This window comes from Thermobia domestica, chromosome 2, assembly GCF_964235325.1.
Source record: "Thermobia domestica chromosome 2, izTheDome1.hap1.1, whole genome shotgun sequence".
NCBI lineage: Eukaryota > Metazoa > Arthropoda > Insecta > Zygentoma > Lepismatidae > Thermobia > Thermobia domestica.
In genome coordinates this window covers 86,967,786-86,994,978 of record NC_137455.1, presented here as the reverse complement: position 1 = coordinate 86,994,978, position 27,193 = coordinate 86,967,786, and the positions used below count along the sequence as shown (strand labels likewise).

General features: G+C 36.0%; 1 protein-coding gene across 2 annotated transcripts in view; it reads left to right on the top strand.

Annotated features, from left to right (window-relative positions):
• The first annotated feature begins 12,009 nt into the window (after positions 1 to 12,009).
• Positions 12,010 to 27,193, top strand: part of NFAT (nuclear factor of activated T cells 3) — a 110,119-nt gene continuing 94,935 nt past the window's right edge. The window contains exon 1 of one of the 2 annotated variants that reach the window (XM_081743686.1): positions 12,010 to 12,293. In XM_081743686.1, the coding sequence (XP_081599812.1) occupies positions 12,221 to 12,293 (73 nt within the window). In that variant the 5' untranslated portion in view covers positions 12,010 to 12,220. Of the gene's footprint in view, positions 12,294 to 12,460; positions 12,482 to 27,193 lie in introns of those variants that run through there. The other variant, XM_081743694.1, reaches the window with a different exon arrangement.

The following is a 27,193-nucleotide window of genomic DNA, read 5'->3' as shown; positions in this document are numbered from 1 at the left end:
GTCAACAACACACTTGTATTCCTCTCTGTAAATTAGAAACGTGTATAAAAATAGAATGTACTTCCAACGTATATTTTTGTTAAACGTATAGTATATGTATATCTTAATACATATATATACAATTCTCCAAGTTTTTTCGTTTTGTTCATGAAATGGTTATCAATATTTGTTATCAAATGTAACAGAATGCAAAAGAAAGAAAGAATGGAATACAGACTCGTGCTACGTCACTTTACTTGCATGGGCCAAAGGGAAACCGAGGTTCATGAAATTTGCTGTACCAATGGTGTGAAGAGAACCCACCAACCATCTGGATGATTGTTATTTTTGTCTCACAGTAGTTAAGGGACATTCTAAAAAAAAAAACAAATACACAATAAGTTATCCCAACGTTAAATCCGCAATTAGACCTATTCCGCACGGAGATGAACTTCCACTTCCCGAGCCCCCTACCAACTGGGAAGAGATATGGCCAAAAGACTCTGATGATGATCATGACCTTGATGAACCATCGACATCAACATGTACATCCAAGGATCCAACGTTCATCCCTGACTGTGTTCGCGAGCCACATTTCATCCGGCAATGTGAACTTAATGACCTAGTCCGTGATTTGCACCTGACAAAACAAGAGGCGGAACATCTGGGATCAAGGCTCCAGCAGTGGAACTTATTGGATGCAGAAACGAACATATCAGTGTACAGGAAAAGGCATGTTCAATTTTCAAGCTATTTCTCAATGCAAGATAATGTGTGCGTATGTACGGATATAAATGGGTTGATGGCGGAGCTAGGAATTCCTTACGTTCCAGAAGAATGGAGGTTATTTATCGACGCGTCAAAGGTCAGCCTTAAAGCTGTCCTTTTACATAATGGAAATAAAAAACCTTCTATACCACTTGCGCACTCAGTGAAGATTAAGGAATCCTATGACACCATGTCAACTTTGCTAAATCTTATAAATTACAAGCACCATTGTTGGCAAATATCTTGTGATCTCAAGGTAGTTGGTATTTTATTAGGACTGCAGTGCGGTTACACGAAGTACCAATGTTTTTTATGTTTATGGGATAGCCGAGCTGATGACAAACATTATGAAGTGAAGGAATGGGAACCTAGAGTGAATTACGTACCTGGAGAATGCAACGTCAAATACGCTCCTTTGGTAGATCCTAATAAGATATTACTACCGCCACTTCATATCAAGTTAGGACTTATGAAAAACTTTGTCAAAGCCATGGACACATCTAGTGAAGGTTTCAAGTATTTGCGAGATAAGTTCCCTAACCTGAGTGATGCTAAGATTTCAGCGGGAGTGTTTATTGGTCCCCAAATTAGGAAATTAATGCTTGATGATAGCTTTGACAGCAAGTTAAACAGTGCTGAGCTAGCTGCCTGGACAGCATTTAAGTGTGTTGTGCGCAACTTTCTGGGCAATAATAAAGCTGAGAGTTACACAGAAATCGTACAGGACATGATACAGAAATACAAAGAGTTGGGTTGTAGGATGTCTTTAAAAATCCACTTTTTGCACTCCCACCTCAGCTTCTTTCCTGCTAACCTAGGTGCTCTCAGCGACGAACAGGGGAAAGATTCCACCAAGATATAATGGCAATGGAGAAAAGGTACCATGGACGATGGGATCCTTCGATGATGGGGGACTATCGTTGGGGTCTTGTTAGAGAATGCAACATTTCTTACAAAAGAAGGAAGTAGTGTACGTTTTTGTAACTCAATGGAAGTTTCATATATTGTGATAGTTTTGATTGTCTTTTCATGACCTTTTGGTACATTTGTATTATTGTTTATTGTAAATTGTCACACTTGTAAATTATATTGTATTATATTTTATATATGTGTTTGTGGTAATAAAGCAAAACGTTTTACCTCAACTTAAGAGATCTGAAAGCATTACTATAAGGTGCAATAAACAGTACACACAGTATACATGCAAACATATTTATTTCTCTAGAAAGAATAAAGCGTTTATTACGAAACTTGGAGGGTTTGTTAAATATGAATCAAAGTATACTTAGGTATAATTTCTATGTTAGTATATGCAAGGGGACAAGATCTTGAGGTGTAAAATAAACGAAAAGGGAAATTTTGAGGGATTTTCCCGAAAATCCCTCTGTTACGGGAAAATCGTACGTGATGGAGAAAAACCGAGTGCATATTCGAATTCAGCGCAAAACGTTCCTTTAAGAACAGGTATTTCCTTTTATGTAATAAAACCTTTGTTAACTAGTGTTATTGATGCGTCAAGATACCATATACTACTTTCTACAAAGTGAATGCTTTCAAATATCTAGGATCAGTATTAACAGACAAAACCCATATCTACGAAGAAATTAAATGTCGACTGAAATCAGGGAATTCGTTTTATTATTTAGTTTAAAACCTTTTGTCGTCGCGAACTCTGTCGAGGAATGTGAAGTTTAAAATAAAAACGATAATTATACCTATTGTTCTGCATGGTTATAAAACATGGGGGCTTACTGTGAGGGAAGAACGCAGACTGAGAGTATTTGAAAATAAAATCCTGAGACGAATATTCAGACTCATTAGGAAAGTGAATGGGAAATGGCGGAAACTTCATAATGAGGAAGTGCATAATTTGTACCGTTTACCATTGTTAGGGTCATCAACTCTAGGAGGCTCACGCGGGCAGATTATATACCCAGAATGAATATATATATATATATATATATATATATATATATATATATATATATATATATATATATATATAAAGACTTTAAAAGTTTTGACTGGAAATCCAATCAGAAAAGATAAGGAAGATCTAGGCAAGATGGGACTCACAGTAATAGGAACCGTTCAATGTGGTTTCCATGAGTTTGAACCCATTTTTGCCATCGTCAAACCAGGCATCAAAACAATTTTGTTAAAATTCAAGGGTTTACTTCTTGACCAGTAATTTTAAAGCTATTTTAACTTCATCCAAGTCATTGAATCTGTGAATTTGTGATATCCTAGGTCAGGCATTTATTCCTTCGACAGAGTCATAAGAGACGTTCAATACATCAGGAACATTTTGAACTGTAATGAACTTGTCTCCTCGAATAAAGTCATCAGCACATCTTTGATTTGCATCTGTGACTGATGCTGTCGATTGGCCACTTCGCGGTTTCTCTGCAATTGCTGCTGTTTCTCTGTTTCTAAACTTCTTCATCCAACGCTGCACGTTGCTGACATCCTCTACAGCGTCTCCATAAACTGTTTTCAAGTAATTATGGATTTGTTTAAGTGGATAACCTACTTTTGCCAGAAATTCATTGATGACTCCAGTGGCGGCTTTAGCGGGTACGCCGGCTAGGCACGGGCCTCCCCCAAAATTTTGAAAAATATATAAACGCTAAAAGATACAATAAAGATTAAATATATTTTTCACTATTTATATTAATGGTAGATAATTATTTAACAAATAGCATCAACTACTACTGTAAAAATAATTTCCTACTGTCATTAATCAATCAAATGTATATATGTATCCATTAGCGAGGGAGTGGGCCTACCCAAAATTAAAATCCTAAAGCCGGCCCTGGACGACTCCTTTTAGCTTCAGATTCATGGTTCTAAATAGTCAATCTAAAAAAGAAAAGACTTCATTAGTAGAGTAATGTTGTCTCTATAATATCACGCATAGATAGTTTAGTAACTATATTAGAAACAAAATTATAGCGAGGGAGACATTACTTTTTATTCACCATCTTATATGTATAAATATCCCTAATGCATTGCAGTTTCCTTACAAATAATCCTTTAAAAAATAACAAAAACTATCCTTTACTCCCTTCGCACTTTAATTGAGTAGCACTTCATGTAAAGTTCTTGGGCAAAATATGTTTTTGAAGATTCTTAAAAAAGCTACTTGTACCTTTAACGCTCTCCACTTCTTGGCCTTCTGTTTGTTTGACAAGGAGAAGACAGAGTTTGGTAAATGAACTTCGGGGCCATTTTTTGCAAGGTGATAGTGCACATTTATAGTGTTCATAATACAAACTGGGAGAGCACAATTGCCTAATATAGCGGAGAAAAACCGTCTTAAAATTTTCGATTCGCCACATATGACGTACGTTGATCAAAGTTATCAAGTGATGGTGTGGCAGAATCAGTAGAATCTCTGACTCACGCACGAAGAGTCCCGAGTTTGATTCCTGCTGGAGTCAACTTATTTTTTGTTTTTTACTTCAACTAATAAAGTAGTCACTTGTAGCTACAAGTAAAATGTTACTTCACCATATGTTTATAATGAATTAAAACAAAAGAAATATTCAAATCGGTTGTAAAATCTTTCAATGTTCCTTGTTAACTAGCAACGAAATGTAATCTACCTCGTAAATATATTGATATCACGAGTTATATTATTGTTATCAGTCGTTGTGTAAAAAATTTTCTTGACGCTTCCTGTCTAAATGTGTTCACAGTGTTTGTATTACAAGCACTTCACGGGGATGAGGGGGACATGTCCCCTCCAATCTTGGAACTGAGGGACTGTCCCCCCAATAATCCAATTTGAAATGTGTGTTTTGGGGAGAAATGTGATGATTTGTGTCAGATTACCATAAAGGAAAGTGAGATGAAATTGATATCCTCCAGAATAAGCCTCAAATCTGCCCGCCTCCCAATGTTGAAGACAACTCTGCTCCCCTGATCCTCCACAGTATTGTTTTTCAACTTCATAAATATTTTGAACATAGCTTTAAAAATATGGAAACGGTCTGACCCGTCCTCCCCTTCCAATGTTGGAGACAGATTTTCGCCGCTTATTACAAGGGGAATAAAGGGGAAATCTACTTTGGTTATAGTAACACCCAGTATTACCAAAGGGAATTTCCTTCTCATCCCCCTTGTAATTCTCACACTGTCAACAGATGTAGACACAGAACGTCAAGATTTTTTTTTTTTACACAACAACTGTAATAACAATAATATAACTCGTGATATCAATATATTTACGAAATAAATAACATTTCGTTGCTAGTTAACATGAAACACTGAAAGATTTTACACATGTTTTGCATATTTCTATTGTTGCAATTCGTTATAAACATATGGTGAAGTAACAAAAAACAAAAAAGTTCACTCCAGCGGGAATCGAACCCGGGGCTCTTCGCACGTGAGTCAGAGATTCTACTGATTCTGCCACACCGTCGCTGAATAAATTTGCGCAACGTACATCATATGCAGCGAGTCGAAAATTTTAAAATGTTTTTTCTCTGCTATATTTGGCCATTGCACTCTCCCAGTTTGTAATATGAACACTTTAAATGTGCACTATCATCTTGCAAAAATGGCCCCGACGTTCATTTACTAAAGTCTGCTTCCTCCTTGTGAGTTCGAAACTTGTGCATGATTCGTATGCTGGGGAAGAGAGGGAGGGGAGAGTAGGTCGATCCCACAGTCGAGCTGTGTTGTAATAGTAGATTTGCTATTCTCAGCAGATATGCTTAAACCAAAGGGAAAATATCTATTTCTTCGAGTGTACCATATAAAACATGATTTTGAATAGCAAGAGAAATGGAAGAACGATGAATGTCTTAACAAAGTCATATTTCTTGCTGAATAAGAATGGTAATAATTACGATTTCATACTTGGGTTTTGACTCCAATGATAGGATTCTGATGCCTTATCAATATCTGCTTTGAAGTTGAAAGATTTACAGGAAATCTCTATACTTCTAGCCACACAACACACCACGACACAAACATACCGTCATCAGGAATGAACTACGGATAACCAAAACCGAATCCTGGAATACCTGGGTCCCGGGAAATAATGGATCTGGGTACCTGATTCTCAGTTCTGGAATGGGTACCCAACTCTCTGGAATCGGTTCCAGAAGTGGGTACCGGTATCCAATTTTTACACTGAATTCGGAACTGGTATTTTTGAAATTTGGTAACCCTGATCCAAAATTTTATGGTCGTCCCTAGAATAATAAGAGATGCAGGCCTGGCGTTTCAAATTTTAAAAAGCTGATATCTGAGAAGGATGAATATGAGATCTTCATTGTTATTCCCTCGTAGTTATCGACTGAATCGTTTTTTTTTTTTTTTTTAACGACATATTACTCCCAAGCAAATATTTTGCTTCTTTCTAGTCTGTGTCCATATCCTGCCAAATTATGATGCTAAATGTCTGGCAACTTTTCTGTTGTTGTCGCCAATGTGCCAAGGTACGGTGATAAAACTGTTTTGTTTCCACAAACACCGTACACGTGGGTTTTCTCGTTTCCACCCACTTTCTTCATTCCACCATTTCATCCATTTCTCATAATCACTGTCTCCTTTAGCCTAACCGGCATAATCGTGGGACGTAAAACTTAAAGATTTCATTTTCATTTTGTTTTGTTTTGTTTCCGTGAAGTTGCTTACTGTAGGAGGCAAAGACGAAATATTTGCGCAACTGTTTTGTCACTAGTGTGTGGAGTGCCTTACAGTTTTGCTATACGGCAATCAATGTTAAAACAAGAAAAACGGCCTATTTCTAAGACTTCTGGTTTGAATAGATTGTTAACAGAGCAGATTGGAAATAGTCTTGAGACGTTGTATCTACTTTTTTTTTTTTTTTAATCTTGCTATCTCTTACCGTTTATGTTCTAATATCTACTGACTGATAGATTGACGGCCAAATATAACCTTCTTTAAGAATTCCCGTACTTATGCACAGGGCCGGCCTTAGTTGGTGCGGGGCCCCAGGTTTATAACTACTTTGCACCAAGCTCTGTAGAACCTGTCTATCTATCTCTCTCTCTCTCAATATATATATATATATATTTATTAGGGTGTCCCTTATTTAGGGTAATTTCGTGTTGCGATACGCACACTCGCTAAATGTATTCTATGTGACCGTAAACACACATTAGTGGAATAGCAGCTCCCTACGAGAACGTAACCCGTGCCTACTTGACGACTAAGTCATGCAATGACCTTTCCACATTAAAATGTAATTTAGAATGTCCAACCGTGGTAACGGAGAAACTAAAAGAGACAGGGAAATGAAACTTTGCACGAACCAAGTAGAGAAAGGAGGGCATCTGCCCGCTAATTGACGAATATCACCGGATAGTGTTGCCAACCCAAGAGAAAGTTTTGTTTTTATAAATGGAATGAAATAAATTGAATATCATCATTGGAAGCAACAATGAAAATAAAGACAAAAGAGATTTTAAACGCAGATCAGTGTAGCAAATTTTTTCAAGAAATAACGTGAAACATGTGTTAAATGCAAATGCCGCGACGCACACAGGGACTAACATTTTGTGGACCTTAAATAAAATATTGACAAGAACTGTAAGAACTGTTCACGCTGACTCCAAGTCTAGAAGGGTCCGTTAAATAGTGTTGCCATCAATAGTAGAGAAGTGTTGAATTTGGGAAAGATACAATAACTCGGAAAAGGTCACTAGTGCAGTATGGTTTAAAACCTATAATGCAAGGCGGTAGAGCATAAGGAGCAGGACCGTGGTTATCTTAGATCGATAAGTCACTTTTGACGTCATTATCGCTATCAGCGACCTCGAAAATCAACGAGTACATAAACCCATGAAAATCGTGCTGTTTACATATTTTGACCAGGTTGTTAGGATTCCAACCTACTGTGGAGTGTAGCCATCTTTTACGAACCTTACTTCTCAGCTTTAACAAGATACCGAGTATCTCGGTCAGTACCTGACTTATCGTCCTCACACAACCACAGTACTGCTCCTCGTGCTCTACCGCCCTGCATTATAGGTATTAAACCATACTACACTTGTGACCTTTTCCGAGTTATTTTACCTTTCCCAAACTCAACTGTTCTCTTCTGTTGATGACAACACTATTTAACGGACCCTTCTAGACTTGGAGTAAGCGTAAACAGTTCTTGTCAATATTTAATTTAAGGTCTACAAAACGTTAGTACCTCACTCCCTGTCATGGGCGGAGTTTGGGAAGGGGGGCTCGGGGGCATTGCCCCCCAACTTTTTGAAAAAAAAAATAAAAATGCCACCCATAAAATGGCCACCTACCAAAACTCCGAGACCTACCAAAAAGTCTGCCCCCCACTGCTCCTCCAGCAGACAATTCCTAGCTCCGCCTATGCTCCCTGTGTGCGCCACGGCGTTTGCATTTAACACATGGGATCTGCTTTTACCATCTTTTTTGTCTTTATTTTCATTGTTGCTTCCAATGATGATATCCAATTTAGGTCATTCGATTTACAAAAAAACACAACTTTCTCTTGGGTTGGCAATACTGTTCATCCGGTGATGTTTGCAATACACGGGTAGGTGTACTCCTTCCCATATTTGCTTCGTGCAAAGTTTGATTTCTCCGTTATTATGGTTGGACATTCTAAAACATATTATTATGTGGAAACGTCATTTCATGACTTCGTCGTCAAGTCGGCAAGGGTTAACGTTCTCGTAGGGAGCTGCTATTTCACTAATGTGTGTTTACGGACACATAGAATACATTTAGCGCAGGGATGCAAATAACCACTCACGCACTCGACCGGGGTGAGTGGTTCATCGGAGCGGGCGAGTATTTAATATCATACCGAAGGTAATTAAGTAAATTATTTATATTGTGGGATTTGGGCTAGTAACTTTTTCTTGGGCGAGTAAAATATTGTTTCTTATTGGCATCTCTAATTTAGCGGGTGTGCGTATCGCAACACGAAATTACCTTAAATAAAGGACACCCTAATCCTCAATCAATCAATCAATCAATCAACCAATCAATCAATCAATCAATCAATCAATCAATCAATCAATCAATCAATCAATCTATTGCGGTCTCTGCTGGTCTAGTGGTTATACCCATTTCCCTTTATAACGTTTTTCCATCTACAAAATGTTCTGGTGACAACGCACATCCTGATCATTGCCTATAGCAGCTTATTTTTCAGAGAAATAACTCAAATAGAAATACAAAAAATGAATGATTTTAAAATACATATTTCACCTTTGTGCCTAGTAATTTTTCAAGAAGGTTTTCGAAGTATTTCAAAGTTTTCTTCTCATGAAATGGTGATTAGACGATCACAAATCTTAAGGAACTGATGGAAGATGGATGACATATTTTCCATTGGATTATATCAGTTAGAAGACAAACCTTCAGAAGCAGCCACCTATTCAGTACGCACTAGTATACATTCCGTTTTCCTGTCTTGACTTAAAAAAAAATCGCAGGAGAGGACAAAGTTTGTCCTTAGGCTTTATATTTTAATATAGCTATAATAACAAAAAGAGTATGCAAAGAAATCACACTGAGGCTGATTTATTTGATATCACCTCGGTATTCACGGTAGTATCACATGATATAATGAGTAAGAACGCCAAGAACTTTTACTTAATGTTGTGTTCAAAATAAAAGCGGGTGTGCACTCAGAATAATGATATACATTTTACACAAACTCAAAGAAAACAATATTTTTATGCCAGGGTTGTGTGTAAGGAAATATCTGGAAGTATTAGGGGTGTTAGGGGTGTGCAGAATACTCCCTGGACATAATATCTATTTTTATAACAGAAGTTGTAAAGTAAAAAAAGAAAAAAAAATGAAGAAACTACTGCAGCAATAAATTCAGAAAATATTTGCTTATGATCTTAAACTTAATACAAACTATTCATTTACTTGTTAGGGAGAGACCATACCCTCCCTTGTGGAGTCCATGGATGTATCTGTATTGCAATACGTTGTTGTGTGTACTTGACAACCGAGAGTAGCAGAGCCATCTTAGCGGTACCATAGCCACTTTACCGTGGGCCTCGCGAGGAGAATGGCAGGTATTAATTACATGTATTAGGAGCAAAATTTAGTCATAGAGACCACAACACACTTCTTTGCTCTGAGTACCGTTAAAACGGCACTGGAGAGTAGATTAGACTGGACCTTATGTGGCGTTTACACTTAGTCGATTTGCGTTCGATTCAGTTGAATTGACGTCACTTTCAACTTAATCGACCGTGTAAACGGGACTTCAACTTAATCGCTTGTTGATCGAAGGCGACTAATCGACTGGCAACTGAATTGAAAGACGTTCTATTTTCTGTGGTTGAAATAATTGAACACATCCATCGATCTGATTCGGCCTAGTTGCTTCGATTTAGTGGCAAATGCAGCGAGTCGATTTAGTCGTGCGACTAAATCGACCAAGTGTAAACGCCCCATTAGAGTAGTCGGCACTAGAGCGGTGCCCGATTGGGAGCACTCGGTCCAATCGGCTTAAGGCCGGCCCTGTTTATGCATAGCATAGTTTGGCAGTCTCATAATAATAATAATAATAATAATAATAATAATAATAATAATAATAATAATAATAATAATAATAATAATAAATGTTTAGTTCGATTCTTATGTTCTGTAGAATAAATGAGATGATTGATTAATGAAAGTGAATAAAAATGGGAGAATACGTGAAATGAAAATGCAGGAAGCAGAGGGAGAGCCTCCAGAAATCACAGGACATGCTATTGGTTGGAAAGATGTTGCTTGTAGAGAAATATGTCAGATATTAAGCTGTTCGTCATCGGCCATGGGATGAACACCATTATATTTTCCACTTTCCTCTCTCTCTCTGGAAATCAATTAAATAAATCATACGAAAGTAAATGTGGTTTATGCAAGATACTGATAAATTATAATTATACATTTTTTTTTTTTTTTAATTTCAAAAGGAGCCAAGAATCTCATTTCCAACGGTTGCAATGCCATTGCAAACTTACATATACACAAACCGCCACTATTTAGGCATTTGCTGGACCCAGGTCATAGAACCAGAGAAATTTAGAATTTTAAATTGAAGTACTCGTTATAGATACATTATGAGACAAAAGAAAGGAAATAAAGAGAAAGGCCATGAATAGGATTAAGACGTATTCCGCCTTATGCAGAGTCGATTTGACGCATTATTAGCGTCATTCTAAAGGTCTGACTACTGCAGGAAACATATGTTAGTCGAACTCTTTAGTATGACACTAAGCACGTTACAAAACGACTCTGCATAAGGCCCATTAAATCTAAGCATTGACCATTTAAAAAAAAAAAAAAGATTGTTAATCATTAAGTTAAAACGAAGTTTATCCTAAGTACTTGTTTAAAGTATGTTTCAAAAAATAATTTTTTAAAAGGCTATGCATAAGTATGTTTTCTTATGCTCCGTTAACCACCTACTTAAGAACAATGGTCTCTATTTTGATTTCTGGTGGATATATAGGGTATAAATAAAGTATTTGATGTTAAGCATGCAAGCCGAAGGGAGGAGGGTCACGAAAATGTATTAAATTTCTTAAGATTTTCTTAATACAAATTAAAATACCAAACGTACTATAGCAACCAGGGAGATGCCCCCTAGAAAATTCTCTTCGGGCGACCATGTGTATTAGCCATGAATCTTTAACGATAAGCCGAGACATCCTCTAGACTATCACCAATGTTAACTATAATATTCATTACACATTATGCGGCAAAATACAATATATAGGTCAATGAAAAAGATTAACTATAGTTATCATCATCTACTGTGTGTTACAATATAAAATGTATACGTTTATGAGGATGCTGTACCAATTAATATGATAGTCGGATCGATGTTAGCCTATCTGATTTGTGCCAACAGCAGAAGTATTAGATATTACTTATATCTTTATCTATTACGGAGATACGTATTCAAAATAACTCCGGAATCTTTAGAAAACTACGTTCTGTGGAGTTCGAAACAGGAACTATAATAACATTGCTCTGGTATTTCGTTGAGTACAACGAAGTTACGCCCCTTTCTTATCATACTGCAGCAGAAAAGTGATTGCTAAACTAAGCTTCTATTCGAATCTAACACGATAAGTCAGAAGTGATGGAAGGAAATTAGTGAATCGATAAACAAGTTGTTTGATGATACTGTGTTTGTGACCTAAAATTTTCTTGTCTTTTCTATTCTTCGTATCTTCTTACACATTTGCGTTACGTGTCTTACTTTATTTTTGACCCTGCTTGTCACTTGTTGACGTCAGACCTCTTCGACCAATCGCAATGTTCTGAACTTCAGCCGAATCGAAGGAATGGCGAGAGGGGAAGATGGTGAAGTGTGGACAGGATTACGTCTGTTACGAATTGTGAAAAATTTTATATCAGATTTTTAATAATTTGCTGTTACATTTATTAATGCTTGAAGAAAGTGATTGTTTCCTAAGGACACCGAAATATTATAGAGGCAATGCTTATCAAATATACACCTCAAGGAGGAAAGAAAATCAAAACATTGAACGGGAAGGATCAGAGGACCACCGGTAAGTAAATGTTTTGCTTTTCGTGTGATGGAGAACAAAATGGCGGATCAGTGTAGAAATATTTGGATGTAGTGAATGGTAGAGAGATGTTGATTTGGCTGTTGAATAGAAGTGAAATTTATAATGTGTTGATAGAATCTAAAATGTGTGCTTTCGATGCGTGTTGCAGTGGCAATAAATAGATTTATGTATGTATATCAATTTACTTGCAACTGTTCAACCTGTTATATGTGGGATTAATAAGTGTCTTAAGTCTTGTATAATATAAAGGTGTTGTTTTGAAGTGGAAAGTTTGAGTAAAATTAATTGACCATTGAAAATAAACTTCTCGCAAAGGGCCTAATTATTCAGGCAAGATAGGCCTACCTGTACTAACCAAAGTAATAAGGTAAAAACATGCATCACTGCCATGTAGTCCCCTATAGGACAAGCTGTTCACATATTCGAGCACCGTACATACATTTGTTCCAGGTAATTTAAGCCTCAGTGACTTTCAAATTGCACCTGTCTCGGCGCTTTTGGATTCTTTTTTTAACATATGTCTTCACTTGGTGAGCACTCAGGCTTCTACTTCTCACATATCACTCTGTGCAGGCGTATTCAGTAAAAATGGAAAGTTGGTAATGTAATAAAACCGTAAGACATTTGGAAACGAGTTCAGCTCAAAGCATTATGTTTGTAGTCCTAATTATGAGTGCTGCGGTATTCTCAATCTAGACAGTTATTTACACTACATTCCTACTTACTTAAAAGTGGGAGATCGTGGAGATATACTCACACAGTCTCAACTAATACATTAGTCATGGGTTAAGTTCCAAAGTTGGGCGTCCGTTTCCAGCAAAATTTTTTAAAATTTACAGGGAAGATATGGATGTATTAGTTGAGACTGTGTGAGTATATCTCCCACTTTTAAGTAGGAATGTAGTGTAGGCATTTATTCCGTTCAGGTGTGCTTTAGCGGAGTAGTAATTTTAAATCATTAAAAGATGTGCATTGACTTACGGAGTGTTAAGGGTGTGCTGAACATTGGCAAGGTTCTAGATTACTGGTCCCCCTTCCCATTCAGCAGTAATAAAGATAGAAAACAACGTGCCCTGTGGGGCTCTAACCCGCCTTCACTCGCTAACGCTTGCTCGGCAATACTGTGTAAATTAAATATATAAACTTAAGTACAGAAAGAAACCAACCCAGCTACTAAGCTACATGGGGGACCAGTAATCTAGAACCTTCCCCTGAACATTTTAACAAATTGTCTAAATAATTGTAAAAGCAAAGTCTTTTTGATAGGACTGGGTAGTCATTACTGGTAGTTAATGTAGGTAAACATCAGTGCCCGTTCCAGCTGGTGTCCTTACGCAAACCCAAGAAGTTGCAGTCAATTGATTTTTACAAAATGGTTCCAAACTTCCCAAATCCTAAGCTAACCATCCTGCCCTAATTGATCGTACCCTATACTACGATACCCGTTTAAAGCAGCTATACATATCGATGCATAGCTGGAGCATGTGTTGCAGTTTGCCCGTTAATATTTCGTATAGCATAGCGCAGAGTTTCTCAACCTTTTCCACTGACGTACCACCGTAATTAGTATAGAGAATATCACTGTGCCATATTCAAAGTTATTCTGGGAAAGTATTCGTTTTCCCCAGGAGGAAAATTGCACACATCAACTTACTTTGTAACTAAGTAACGAAATTTTAGTTTTTCTACATGCGTGATATATAAGGGTGTTTCAAAACAATACCGACAACGTTCGGGAGATGATTTATGATACCAAGATAAGAGGAAAAGTATAGACCAACCTGGGTGCACAAATACTTTCTTTTGGAGTTATACGCTGCCACAAACATAAAAAATGAACTTTAAAGGTCCATAGCTCCAAAACTATGGAACCTACCATAGTCGGGTCAAGACTTCACTAATATGTGCGCTATATATATATATATATATATATGTAAGGTGCTCACGCAACAGGTTTTATAGGAGTTTCACTTAGGAAGTAATATGTGCGCTATATATATATATATATATATATATATATATATATATATATATAAAGAAGTTTCAGAATCCTGAGGTATTTGCGCAACAAATTTTATAGAAGGAGTTTGGCTATGGGCATATGAGCATATAATCTGAAGTACTCACCAACTACCTGTATAAAAATTGTTGCGTAAGTGCCGCAGGATTCTGAAACTTGGATATTTGGATAGGGCACATACGAGTTCCTAAGTGAAGTCTTGACCCGAGTACGGTAGATCCCATATTTTTTTTTAGCTATAGACCTTTAAAGTTCATTTTTTCATGTTTTCAGCAGCCTATAACTCCGAAAGAAAAAAATGTGTGCACCCCGGTTGGTCTATAGTTCATTGCTGATTTGAAAAACTGGAGAAGGTATTGGAAGATAAAAGAAGATGCACCAGATTAAGAAAAATGGAGATAGCAGTTTTATTAGACGCGAACCTAAGGAAGAACATAAATGCCGTGTCATTAATACCAGGAGCTGCTGGTAGGCAGAATAGTTAATAATAGTGTATGATTGGTTTGGTGACAATTGACTTCACTTGTTAGTCATCATTATGTGCTATCATAAATTTTATATTTTCGTGTTGGATTGGTCCACTGTCGAATTCTACCGCCTAGCTGATTGTACGTCTCAGGGGCACACTAAGGTAAAAGTTCATGGGGTAGAATGGACAATTATTTTCCGCGAAGGGTAATAGAAGAAAATTTAGTATAAGTAGAAAGAAAAATTATGGTAAGTAGCTAGGAAATCCGTATTCTGTTACTTAATAAATATCAAATTCGTTCTTTAATTGCTAGAAAAAAATGATTAGTTAAGTGGTTATTTAGTATTCCTGTTGCAAGTGATACAAATGACCATTATATTTTTCATTGGCAATGATAAAATCCATTTATGGATAATCGAAGCAAATTACCCATTTTGGGTAAATACCCGGTGAAATAAATATCCAGGTATTTTACTTCCCTAATTGTGACACGAGGTCTGTGTAAGGGCTTGATGTGCAATTCACGTGAGTCACTCCAGTACTGTAAATTCCGTTTTTTCACAGAAGTACATAACTCGAAATGCGCTTCATCTGTTATCTTTATGGAGTGCAACTGTTGTGAATTTTCATGAAGGAGATTACGCATAGTTATGCAGAACTGCTCTCGTGATACGCAACTGCAAGGCTTAATTTCATAAACAATTGGCAGCTTATTTGTTCATGAAATCACGATTTAAAGCATTTTTCGTTCTTTTTTGTTTGGTTTAACCCTTTTAAGTTTTTTCGGTCGTTTTCGACCGATATTGTAGTCTTAAAGATTCGATTGAAAGAGAACTAAAAATGCTATTTAGTTCCGTTTTTTTTTTTTTTTTTATTTTCCAAAAGAGGAGGCATTCATGAAAGCCTTGGAAGGGTCTATACGCTTCCGAGCGTCAGAACATAGGGGCGTATGACATCATCAATTTACAAATTCCCTTTTTTACTGAGGTCTAACTTCAGCATTTTTTGGTGAGCTTCTCTTTAATCCTAGAATCCTAACATTTTCCATAAACAATCAGTGGATCCATTAGTTTTTACGAGAATTTTTCGGATCTCTTTGTCAACACACAAGGGGGGTTCAGAGGGACAAAATGGTAAAAAAAGGGATATTTTTTGACCAAAAATCTCACTTTCGCGATTCTTGCCCCGCTCAGCTACATGATAGGGACATTTGACTGGTACTTTCTGAAAGCCTACTCGATTCTGAAGAGAACGACGTATGAATCATCATCCTACGATAATTAGGGACGTGTCAGGAAATTTTTGAAGTTTGTATAGTATCCTTGGGAAATTTCGCAAATATCCGCAGAAGAGGAAAATATTTTTCCCGCCCTTAGTATTGAAGATAGGAAATTGGTATTTGGCACATGTAATCAGTACCATAAGTAATATTTTTTAAAGTTATTTCCAGATCTCTATGTTAACCCTGGGCCGCGACAGAGGGCTCCAAATCGGGGAAGAAGGGATTTTTTCTGCAAGAATACATATTATCCTCACTTGTAACTCCTTAGGAACGTCCTAGGGACATGCGGGTGATACCATCTAAAAGCCTACTCTATTCTAAAGAGAACGACGCATGTATCATCATCCTACGATAATTAGGGACGTGTCAGGAAATTTTTGAAGTTTGTATAGTATCCTTGGGAAATTTCGGATTCTCAGAAGAAAAAAATATTTTCCCCGTCCTTAGTATTGAAGATGAGAGATTGGTATTTGGCACAAGTAATTAGTACACTACGTAGTATTTTTGAAAGTGATTTCCAGATCTCTATGTTTACCCAGGGCCGCACCAGAGGGTCCCAAAACGGAAAAAAGGGATTTTTCAGCAAAAATCCCTATTTTACTCAATTTTTCCCTCCTTAGGGACTCCGAGGGACATGAGGGTAATACAATCTGGAAGCCTGTTCTATTCTGAAGAGAATGGTGTATCAATTGTGATCCTCCGATAATTAGGGACGTGTCAAGAAATTTTTGAAATTTATATAGGGTATTCTGGGACATTCTGGGAATATTCGCAGAAGAGGAAAATATTTATCCCGTCCTTAGTGTTGAAGATAGGAGTTTGGTATTTGGCACAAGCAATTAGTACACTACGTAGTATTTTTGAAAGTGATTGCTGGATCTCTATGTTTACCCAGGGCCGCGCGAGAGGGCTCCAAACCGGGAAAAAAGGGATTTTTCAGCAAAAATCCCTATTTTCGTCAATTTTTCCCTCCTTAGGGACGTCCAAGGGAAATGCTGGTAATACCATCTGAAAGGCTACTCCATTCTGAACAAAACGACGTATGAACCATAATTTTACGATCATTAGGGACGTGTCATATTTTTTTTTTTTAATTTGTAGGGTGCATTTTAGGGAATTTTTGGGCGTTTTTTTGATGCTCTCTCAACATGGGTAAAAAAATTTTCCGCCCTTACTATTCAAGACAGGAAATTCGAATATGTCACAAGTAATTAGTACACTACGTAATATTTTTCCAAATTTTTGGAGGTTTGTGCGCAGACCCGGTAGAGCCTCAGGGGGCCCCAAACTTTGAAGAAGTTTTTTTTTGGGCAAAAAATCCCGATTTTCCCTCAAATAATTCCCTTCTGGTACATCATAAGGACATGTAAGTGGTACCGTTTGAAAGGCTGTTCCATTCTGAGAAAAACGAGGTATGAACCATGATCCTAGGGTAAATAGGGATGACACTATCGCTGCTTATCTGAGACTCAAGAAAAGCGCCGAAAAAGGCAAGAATTTAAAAGGGTTAAACCAGTTAAAAAAAAAAAAAAAAAAAGCTGGTTTAAACCAGCCAACCCTGAACAGCAGCATTGTGAAATTATTTCTTCCTGTCTTTTGCACTTTCTGTAATTAGGGGATGAAGCTACTGTGGTGGCTCAACCTGAAGTTCACATTGTCAAAAGTAGCGTGTCGTGAATGTGAGCGCTCGCACTTATACCAACGGCAATAATATTTTTTTCTATTCTAGACTCACAGTTTGTTATTCTTTTTACACTTGTGTAATTTTGCACTTTCGTGTGATATAAGTAATCAAAAGGTGCTATAGTGTGGCTAGATGAGTCAGTGAAGTATAATTAGCCCAGGAAAGATATGCTTTGATATCGGACTAATTAAATGAAAGCTGAATTTGTCAGTATTGATATTTAAGACTTTAAAACATACTAAAAATCCTCATCGATCCCACGCCGGCTTCACTCTCAAAGTGGCGTCTAAAGATGGCGGCACGAATTCGTTACTCTCTCACATTTGTTCCTATATCTTGAACAAATATACATTGATTTTCATCTTCTAAACGTTTTTTCACTTCCATTTTCTTAATTCTAAAGTCTACATTCTAACTATAAATAAAGATCTCACATCAGGGGAGGATAAGATTTATTGAGTATTTCGATTAACACTTTCAAAACAGGGTGGCAAAAATGTCACTAATGGTATGACTTTTTCTATGCCAAATATTGTTGGACCATAGTTTAACGTGATGGTATTTTTTTATATCTGCGTGTCGAAATATCCCCTTAAATTTGAGCCCAAAGTAAAAAAATCAAGATTTTTCGACTATCGAATTTTCCTCTTAGTTTTTTTCATTATAACTTCCTTCGTTTTAGAAAGATCTACTTAGGACTTGTCAGACCTTACATATAGACACCTATTTTTTAGACCAATTGGACTAACTCACAATCAGTGTTGCGAAGTAGGGAAATTAAAATTTTCCTATTTTTCGGTCAAAAATTCAAGATTTTCGAAATATATGTTCATAAAACCCTACCTATACGCACAGCTTAAACCAGTCCTTGCTGAACAAAAGCAAGTACAGATCGTTACAATTGGGTAATTAGGGAGCGTACGAAAAATTCGAATTTAGGTTGTAAATCTTGATTTTTCTTACTTTTTTCTTTACGGTAATCTATTTTTTTTTTTTTTTTTTTTTTAATTACAAGCTTCATTTCTTAGATATCGACATGATACTTGCAAGATATATTAGTGGTGTACCAAAGTTTATTTTAAGATAGTTTGCATCTATCTAGGAGCATTGTTTCCAGCCATAGAAAATTAAAGTAATCGAAAGAATCATTGATCTTGTAGGAGCAGATGCCAAATGTAATCATAACTCTTACAATAGCTTCTTTATTGGCGAGCAAATCAGCAGAGTTGGGAGACCTCTGGATGAAATTAGACTCCAAGCCTTCAATACACTCATTGAACATATTGATAGTAATGATGGATGTCTGGTTACTCTGACAAGCAGTTGAAGAAAAATCTTATTCATAGCTATGGAGATGGATTGGTCGTAACAGAAGTCTGACTTCATATAGCCAAGAAGTAATATTCACATTTAGAAGCTATGCTAATAAGTTGTTGCATCAAGCAAGGTAGCGATACACAAATAAAAAAATAAATAAATATTAATTGGAAGAACTTCTTCGAATCGTGCAAAAAGCAGTAGAAATTATTCGAGAAGACATCCGAATTCAACCGTACAGTACTGAATACTATACACCTTTGTACTTTTGCTGGATGAACAAACAATAATTGGAGATGAACTGGTTCCTAAATCCCTTGATTCGTGAAATAACAAAGAAGAAGAACAACGATGACAGTTCAGGGGCTAACTGTTCGGTGATTGCTCAGCTTATCATTTCAGGTTGTCGGCCTAGATCATTTATTTTTCCCTTGAAACTAACGATAGGTGTACACTGCATGAATCTTGACAACTAATAGATATTTTGACTAGTCTTGGAATAAGTGTCCCATACCAAGAGATAAAATGATACGAATATTCAAGAATAAATGCAGAGGAGTCAACAAAAAGTAAGTTCATTGATTCGGTTCGCATTTGACCACAATGGATTTTAATACAAGGATATTTGACTGATACGTTTCATAGTATGGGAGGAATAAAAATATGCACACATCCAGAAGTAGTTGAAAGAACTGAAATTTCCAGTCACTGAAGTTCCCAAATCTGATTGTGGTGTTAGTCTTTGTAAAGAAACAATCAAAGTCTACAGAAAGCCAACTAAGTTAATATGGGAATCAAGAGTTTTATAATTAAGGATGTATTGTCAGGGACATATGACAAACTTACGTTAAAAAGCTAAAGTTTCTTGCCATAAGCACTCATTTCTTAATTGTCTTCAACCCCTCTATAGAGAGGTTTTATGCACATCTTGACAGCAAACTCTCTGCAATTCACTGAATAAGACACGCCTCATTGAAAAACATTCCATTGTTGCTGTCTCGGAACATTCACATTTTGCATTCGGAAGGAGATACTGATGAAATGATCGTGTCGACAGCTATTGATATGTGTGCTACACAACAGTCCGTTGCTATTGTTGGTACAGACACTGATTTCTTGGTAATTATGACAGGACGCTCAAAACCAGAAAATTACCTGTACTTCGTAAAACCAAAATCTACCACAAGAGAAATTAAGTATTACGATTTGGGATAATTAGTATGAAAATGGAGCCTCTTCCTGCTTCAATACCTGCATTACAAGCTTTAACAGGCTGTGACTCAGCATCATTTCTTTTCAAGAAGGGCAAAAAGTCTGCTCCCTAACTGATTCAAACAGATAACGAATCAGTTCAGTCTCTTAACTCCTTTTAATGGTAAAAAATCAATACACTGAACATATAATGGCTACAGGAGGAAAATTCTTGGTGAGACTGGACGGAGGTAAGGAAGGTGAGGACCTTGATTCCCTTCGATACAGATACAGAAAAACACTCTTGGGTGACTGTTGTTGTTATCCACTTTTGATCTTGCGAACCTAGCTCCAAATTCTGCAGCTGCCAGACAACATTCAGTAAGAGCATACTTCAAGTCCGGTTTTGGTTTGCAAATAAGCTCGAACGTACAGAATGGGGTTGGTACGTAAAAAATAAAAAAAAATATATGATTTTAGTATTAACAACTTCTCCAGTGGTGCCTGATGAGCTCTTGAATTAATTTAGTTGTCAATGTAAATTATCTCTTCGTAGTGATCGTTCCAGAAGATGTGCATGTAAAAAAAGGGGGGGGGGAAGGGGGGGCTATCCTGTACTAAATTCTGCAAAAACTGCATTGGGATGACCTACATTAATGCTCAAGAAGTTATTTCTGATGAACCACATGAAGTTGCGCACGATGTCTTATAAACTACACTAGCAGTTCCGTGCAACTATGAACTATTATCTCAAATCATTTCTAATGCAACCTGCGTTATTGTAAATACGTCTATTTATAATAAGTATATCAAAGTCTCTAAAGATTAAAAAAAAAATATACTTGAAATTACAGTTTATTATTTACAACTTTTAGATTATTTATATTTACAAACAAAACAGACGAAAAATAAAAGATTTTTCTTGATAAAAATATCTTTTGAAAATTTATCTTAATTTAATAATTAACATCAAATAACCCGTTTCACTTTGCGTAATTAGGCTTTTAGAAGATGAAAATCGATGTATATTTGTTCAAATTATAGGAACAAATGAGAGAGTAACGAATTCTTGCACCGCCATCTTTAGGCGCCATTTTGAAAGTGAAGCCGGCGTGGGATTGACGGGGACTTTTGGTATGTTTTAAGGTTTAGTTTGAAATACCGATACTGAGAAATTAAACTTTCATTTAATTAGTCCGATACGACTCCTATGTTTTGCTTATCTTTCCTGGAGTAAATGTATAATTTTCAACGGGTTTAAGTACTGTGCTTAAACTTAGATTACTATATGTAATTGCGCCTTAGTGAATAATTATTTTTTTTTCCTAAGTAGCAACACAGCATTTGTTAGCATTATTTACTTTTTATTTTAACTACAAAACATGTCCAATTCTTGGTGGACATGTTTTGGTCAGTATAACGCAAGTAATATTTTCTGTAACATTAAAACTACTTGTGTTTGTAACATTTAGAAATTACATGTCTTTAAATATGGACGTGAGTATATTTAATGACAAAGAGAGTTATTTGGTTTCATCAAACAAAAATGACCGTACCGTACGTAATGTTGACTTAATTTTTTTGAGTGAATATGAGCTTCTAAGTTAATATAACAGTACTGGAAAAATTAAGTGACTTTGAGATTCTACATATATGGTAACACCATTTTTCAAACAAAGTAACATTATAAAACAAAGAAATATGGTTGAAATACGCTTTTCTTGCATTATTAATGGTTCTCATATCTTTCTGTAAATACCATGGTTGACAAAAGCTAATAACAATCCAGGGCTAAAAGGGAAATTAATTTAGGAGAAAATATAAATGAACCTATGTTTTAAAGCAAATGATTATTATTGATCCAAATGTACAGTGAAGTCAACTTGATATTAAGTCTCCTTGGGTAGTGCAAAGTAACTTACCAGAAATACACTAATTAAAGTTTTTAGATCAAAAGCAATTACAGATAAAGTGGGTGGGTGAAGGGAAGAGTTGGAGATCAATGACCTCGTCTATTTCAGCAACAGTGGAAGCCAAGGTAAATATTGGAAATTAAATTAAATGAAACCTATATAGTTCGAATATTTTAAGATTTTCTAAGCTTTATTTTCAGTTTCAGCAAATGATTAATTACCTACAGCATTTAGATATGCTTTCCAAATTGCGTTTTATTTTCCGTCATATTGGTAAATTATGCCAGACTAGCTTGAGTAAAGACTAAATTGTTGCGTTACGTCGTGGAAGTTGAATTGGAACTACTAAAATTGGAACGCCACGGTCTTCCATCCTAAATCGTAAATTTATTCAGCTTATAAAGTCATGAGTAAGTTCATAGTTCTGGAATTTACATAAGATTGCATGTATTGGATATACCGATAGCTTCTAGAAATAGCGGGTGGCACACTATCTTTTTTGAGTTGTATATTTTATGTGCAGTAGAAACTTCAACGAAAGAATCCTGCCCTTGAAATGGAATACTTCTAAATTTAAGCGTTGCTTTAAGAATGCTTACCTCGTGACTTTTTTTCAAGTTCATATAATATTGTAGTACTGTAATCAATAATTATTATTTTCAGCTGTTTTAGTGTTTTATGTTTATTTAGATTGTTTCGTCAGTTTTTACAGTTTTAAAAAATTAATTAGAATATCTTGTATGTGATATAAAACTGCTAACGCCAAGCATTTTATCTGCATCCAGAAAAGTTACATTTGAAAATATTCCGTATTGTTTTATTATGGAAAAGAAAATGTGCGAAAGAAAGAAGGGAAAAGGGAACGAGTTTGCAGAACATGAAGGAAGATAGATAAATTTAGAAAAGGAATGGGTAGAAAAAATTTGGGCAAGTGGGTATCAACATTAAAAAACACAATGCTTAAACAAGACGATTACATATGATATATGATGTAAATGTGGTCCAGTTCACGAAGTTGTGAAGGAATTGTACGAATGAAAGTAACAAAGTAGTAGTATTCAGAAAAAGAAAGAGCAAAAATCACGTTAAAATGCGTGATCGTTTTCATTACACTGTACATAGTTGTTTGTGCTCAAGTGGAGGACTATACGATGGTATATGAAATTCCACCTTTACATTCCATACTTATCATGAATGTAGTCATTGTCTTAATGGTCATTTGACAGCTATAACGTAGATCGTTTACATACCTGTGCGAACAAAAGCATATAAACAACTATTATGGTATTAACGTGATTGTTATTCGATGGAACTTCGATAACGTCTTCCATGATGAACATTTTGATTGAACTTTGGTATGAACTGAAAGTGAAACATTTTTCATCTGTCTGTTTTAAAGCCTGTGCTTAAACTCAGTGTTGTATATTTGAAAACAAGAGCTAAAAGTACGTTTCTAATGTTAATTTCCATTTAGTGAACATATTGCGCTTGAAATTTTTATATCAACAGAAAGTGTTCTTAGACCAGTGAGATTTTTATGAGATAGGCAGATAAGAACAAGTAGAATAGTATTGTTTCAGTTTTGATTAGAGTGAAAATGGACTCTCAATCTTTGTTCAACTTCGTAATTAGTCAGTCGGGCTTTCCAATCTTTCAAGTATATGAAGAATATACGCTTGTGCTACAGCAGATCTAGAAAGATCTGGAAACTGCTAAGTCATCCAGAGGTTTACTCTTAAAGGCATACGAAATTCTATAATATATAGTTAGATTTCTTGGACCTCATCGTGTAATGACCATCTGATCTTTTTTCAAAGAACACGTTTCTTGTGAAACATTCTGTTCAAATTATTAATAAAACAGACGTTTGCGTGGTCCCGCGTAGCGTAGTCGCTAACGCTCTCGCTTTCGCAGCGAGCAGTCCCGGGTTCGATTCCCGGTGGGGTCATTCGGTCGAAAAAGTGTAAAACGGCCCTGAATGAGTCCAGAAATCGAAATCCTAAATCCTAAAATAGACGTTTGCGAATATCAATATTACTTCTGCACTATTATGGAAGTTTTTGGGTGGTTTTCCGGATAGAGTTTTTCGGTTTAGAAACTGTAAATTACTGGCAGATCCTATGCGCAGTCATTGATTAGTACGACCGTTTCTTATATAGTCTCTAGTGAAAGTATGGTCGCAGTTACAGGCTCCTTTTCTCGAAATTTCGTCATTAGTGGGTCGATTTAACCCAATATCGTACAGGTGTTCAAATATTTGGTTTGGTTTCGAAGTTACTGATAAGTAAAATTATCCTCATTTTCTTGCGCTTTCAATTTGAAAGAGCCATGAGGATATTTAGATAAAGTTAGAATTTTCCGCTGAGCAGTACCTCACTCAGTAGATTAATAAAAAGTATATGTAGGCACTGCAATATTAGTTCTGACGAGAGAATATTGAAGTATAAGAACCGTATTTTATTTTTCATTAGCACGTGATATTCGTAGATGCATAACTAGGATGATTTCGTTATGTCGTATTTTTGTCATGACTTTTTTTCTTAGATCAATTTTTACGAAAACTTAATATTTTATTATAATTGCTGGTATCACCATCTGTTTCAGGGTTCGTAGAATAAGAGAATAAATAGTGTTAGATAATCAAATCTGTATTAAAGGAATATTTAAAATCATAACATGTTCCATGCCCAATGGTTTAACCGAATTTTTTTGTTTCTTAAACATCAGCTTCTTACAAAGCATAATTAACTCTCAACTGGTGTAGTGAATTTTTAGTGCATAGTTAGTGACGTGAGGTCCCTGGATCCCCTTATTAATTATTAAAAGGAGCACAATTACTTTTGAAAGACATATTTGTTTTAAATATACATTGTAGCTATAGGACATAATGCACCATAAATATAATAAAGAAATATAGCAATGTGCATGGATATAACATGCTCAAACCAGTCTGGTATAAGTTTTCTAATGCGAATATAGATAGCTTCATATATGGCTACACTGGCACTGATATGCAAATTATAATAAACGAACTCTTCAAAATTATTGTCAATGGAAGGCAAGACATTTACAAATTTGTGAAATTTTTGAAGTATATATTAATTTCGCCAATTTTGCAAAGGTCTGTTCTACCTTACTTCTCACTGCATCACTCACTTTCTGACATGAAATATGTAACATGTAATTAACTTTTTTCCCGTAAATTCAGTATTATACACATTAACATTAGATGGACTACGTTTGTCAAATATATTGAACGAGAAAAAGTGATTATAAAGTTTTCAAAATGCATAAAATATGAACAATGGCAAGATCCTTCATGGCTAAGCGGTTAGCGTACGCGCCTTTGGGAGACCCGGGTTCGATTCCCGGCGGGAGCTCATATGGTTCGGATTCCACGTTGATCAGTAGATCGTCTCATATAGCCTCGCTGCTGAAAGGGACGTTAAAACTCAAAATCAACTCAACGCATGAACGCTGCTGCCCTGGAACAAAATAGTAACACAATTAGTGACGTGTGGTCCCTGGGACTCCACTAACTGTAAGGAAACGTAACAATGACGCTTAGACATCCGAACTCTACAGCTACTTGTAGCCAATTGCGAGCGAGAAAGGTACTGAAAGTGGCACGTATTCAAGATCAGTCGTCTGCTAGAGGGAGAAGAAAAAAAGGTGTTCGGTGTCCGTGGGACCTCACGTCACCAATTAAGGGTTAAGTGATTTAAGCTGAAGCTTAGAATGAGAAAAGAATTAGGACTCCAGGGATCACGTTAATTCAAGTAAGACAAGATTAAGTAACCAGATGAATAATCTCAAAGTTCACCGAAAGTAGAAGATATTGAAAGGATCTATATCTAATCTGCTGTTATTCTCTTGTTCGGTTTGTGAGTGTAAGGAAGTTCTGAAGTAGAGTAGGAAAGGCAGTTTCTGTAGCTTTTCCTCGATACTAAGGATCTATAAAAAGCGAACTTAATATCGTTACAAATTTAAAGATATAGTTGTTTTCATAGGAAGCCAAACTTTCAACATACAAAGGATGTTTGAGAGGTTGCCTGTCCTTTGTAACTGCTTCACTTAAGAAGATATTTATGGAAACAGATGTGTGCTTCTAAAGAAGCAAGCAAATTCAGCTTATATATTTTATTTGTACCTAATGCCGTTTATTAGAAACAAAAGAAAGAAAGAAAGAAAAAAAGATAAAACTGATTGCTATTATAAACATAACCCATTCTATCCTTAAGTCTCAACAGAACAACTTAGAGATCGAAGTGATCATTCGTATTGTAAAGATATGAAATTCTAGTGTAGCTATTTCTGGTTTTCTAAACTAAAGTGTTTGTTAGCTCAAGCAGCATATTATTTTTTTTTCTTTCTTTTGTTGGATCAGCTCGAAGTTTCATGAGAACTTGTTTTTTTTAGCAAAGACCAGCAAGTAAAACAAAGAGAGTGAACGCATCGTAGAAAGAATGTATTCATTAAAGTGTCATATTAGGCATTCATTATGTTCAGTGACCAATTCTATTTGTTTGCTCTGAGATCATCATGCAGTCGGATTATCGATCGGTTGCACATTTCCTTACAGTTGAGTGACATGGGGTGGGATGAACTCGTAGTTCAAGTTAGTGGGTGTCATTGAAGAAATGGGTTTGAACAAACTAACATTTTAAGAAAATCATGTAGGGATTAGAATAACAATGTGTTTTTTTTTAAATAAAAGTAGTTGTAGTTGTTAATAGTTTTGTCTTCATGGAGCCACGCAGTTTAAAGAAATAAGAGGAAAGATTTGGTGGAGAGTGTAGTTCTAATTACGTAATAATAGGAATCAATGCTGTATTCATACATGACATTAATTGATAACAGCGTTAACTTTACAGTGGAAGGTTCACGTCAAGAAACGTATATGATACGAGTCAAGAGGTATGTGCTCTATAGCAATAGACAATGTAGATATCTTCGTCAATTGATAAGGAGGACGGACCGTCTGATAAAGATGATTAAATTTT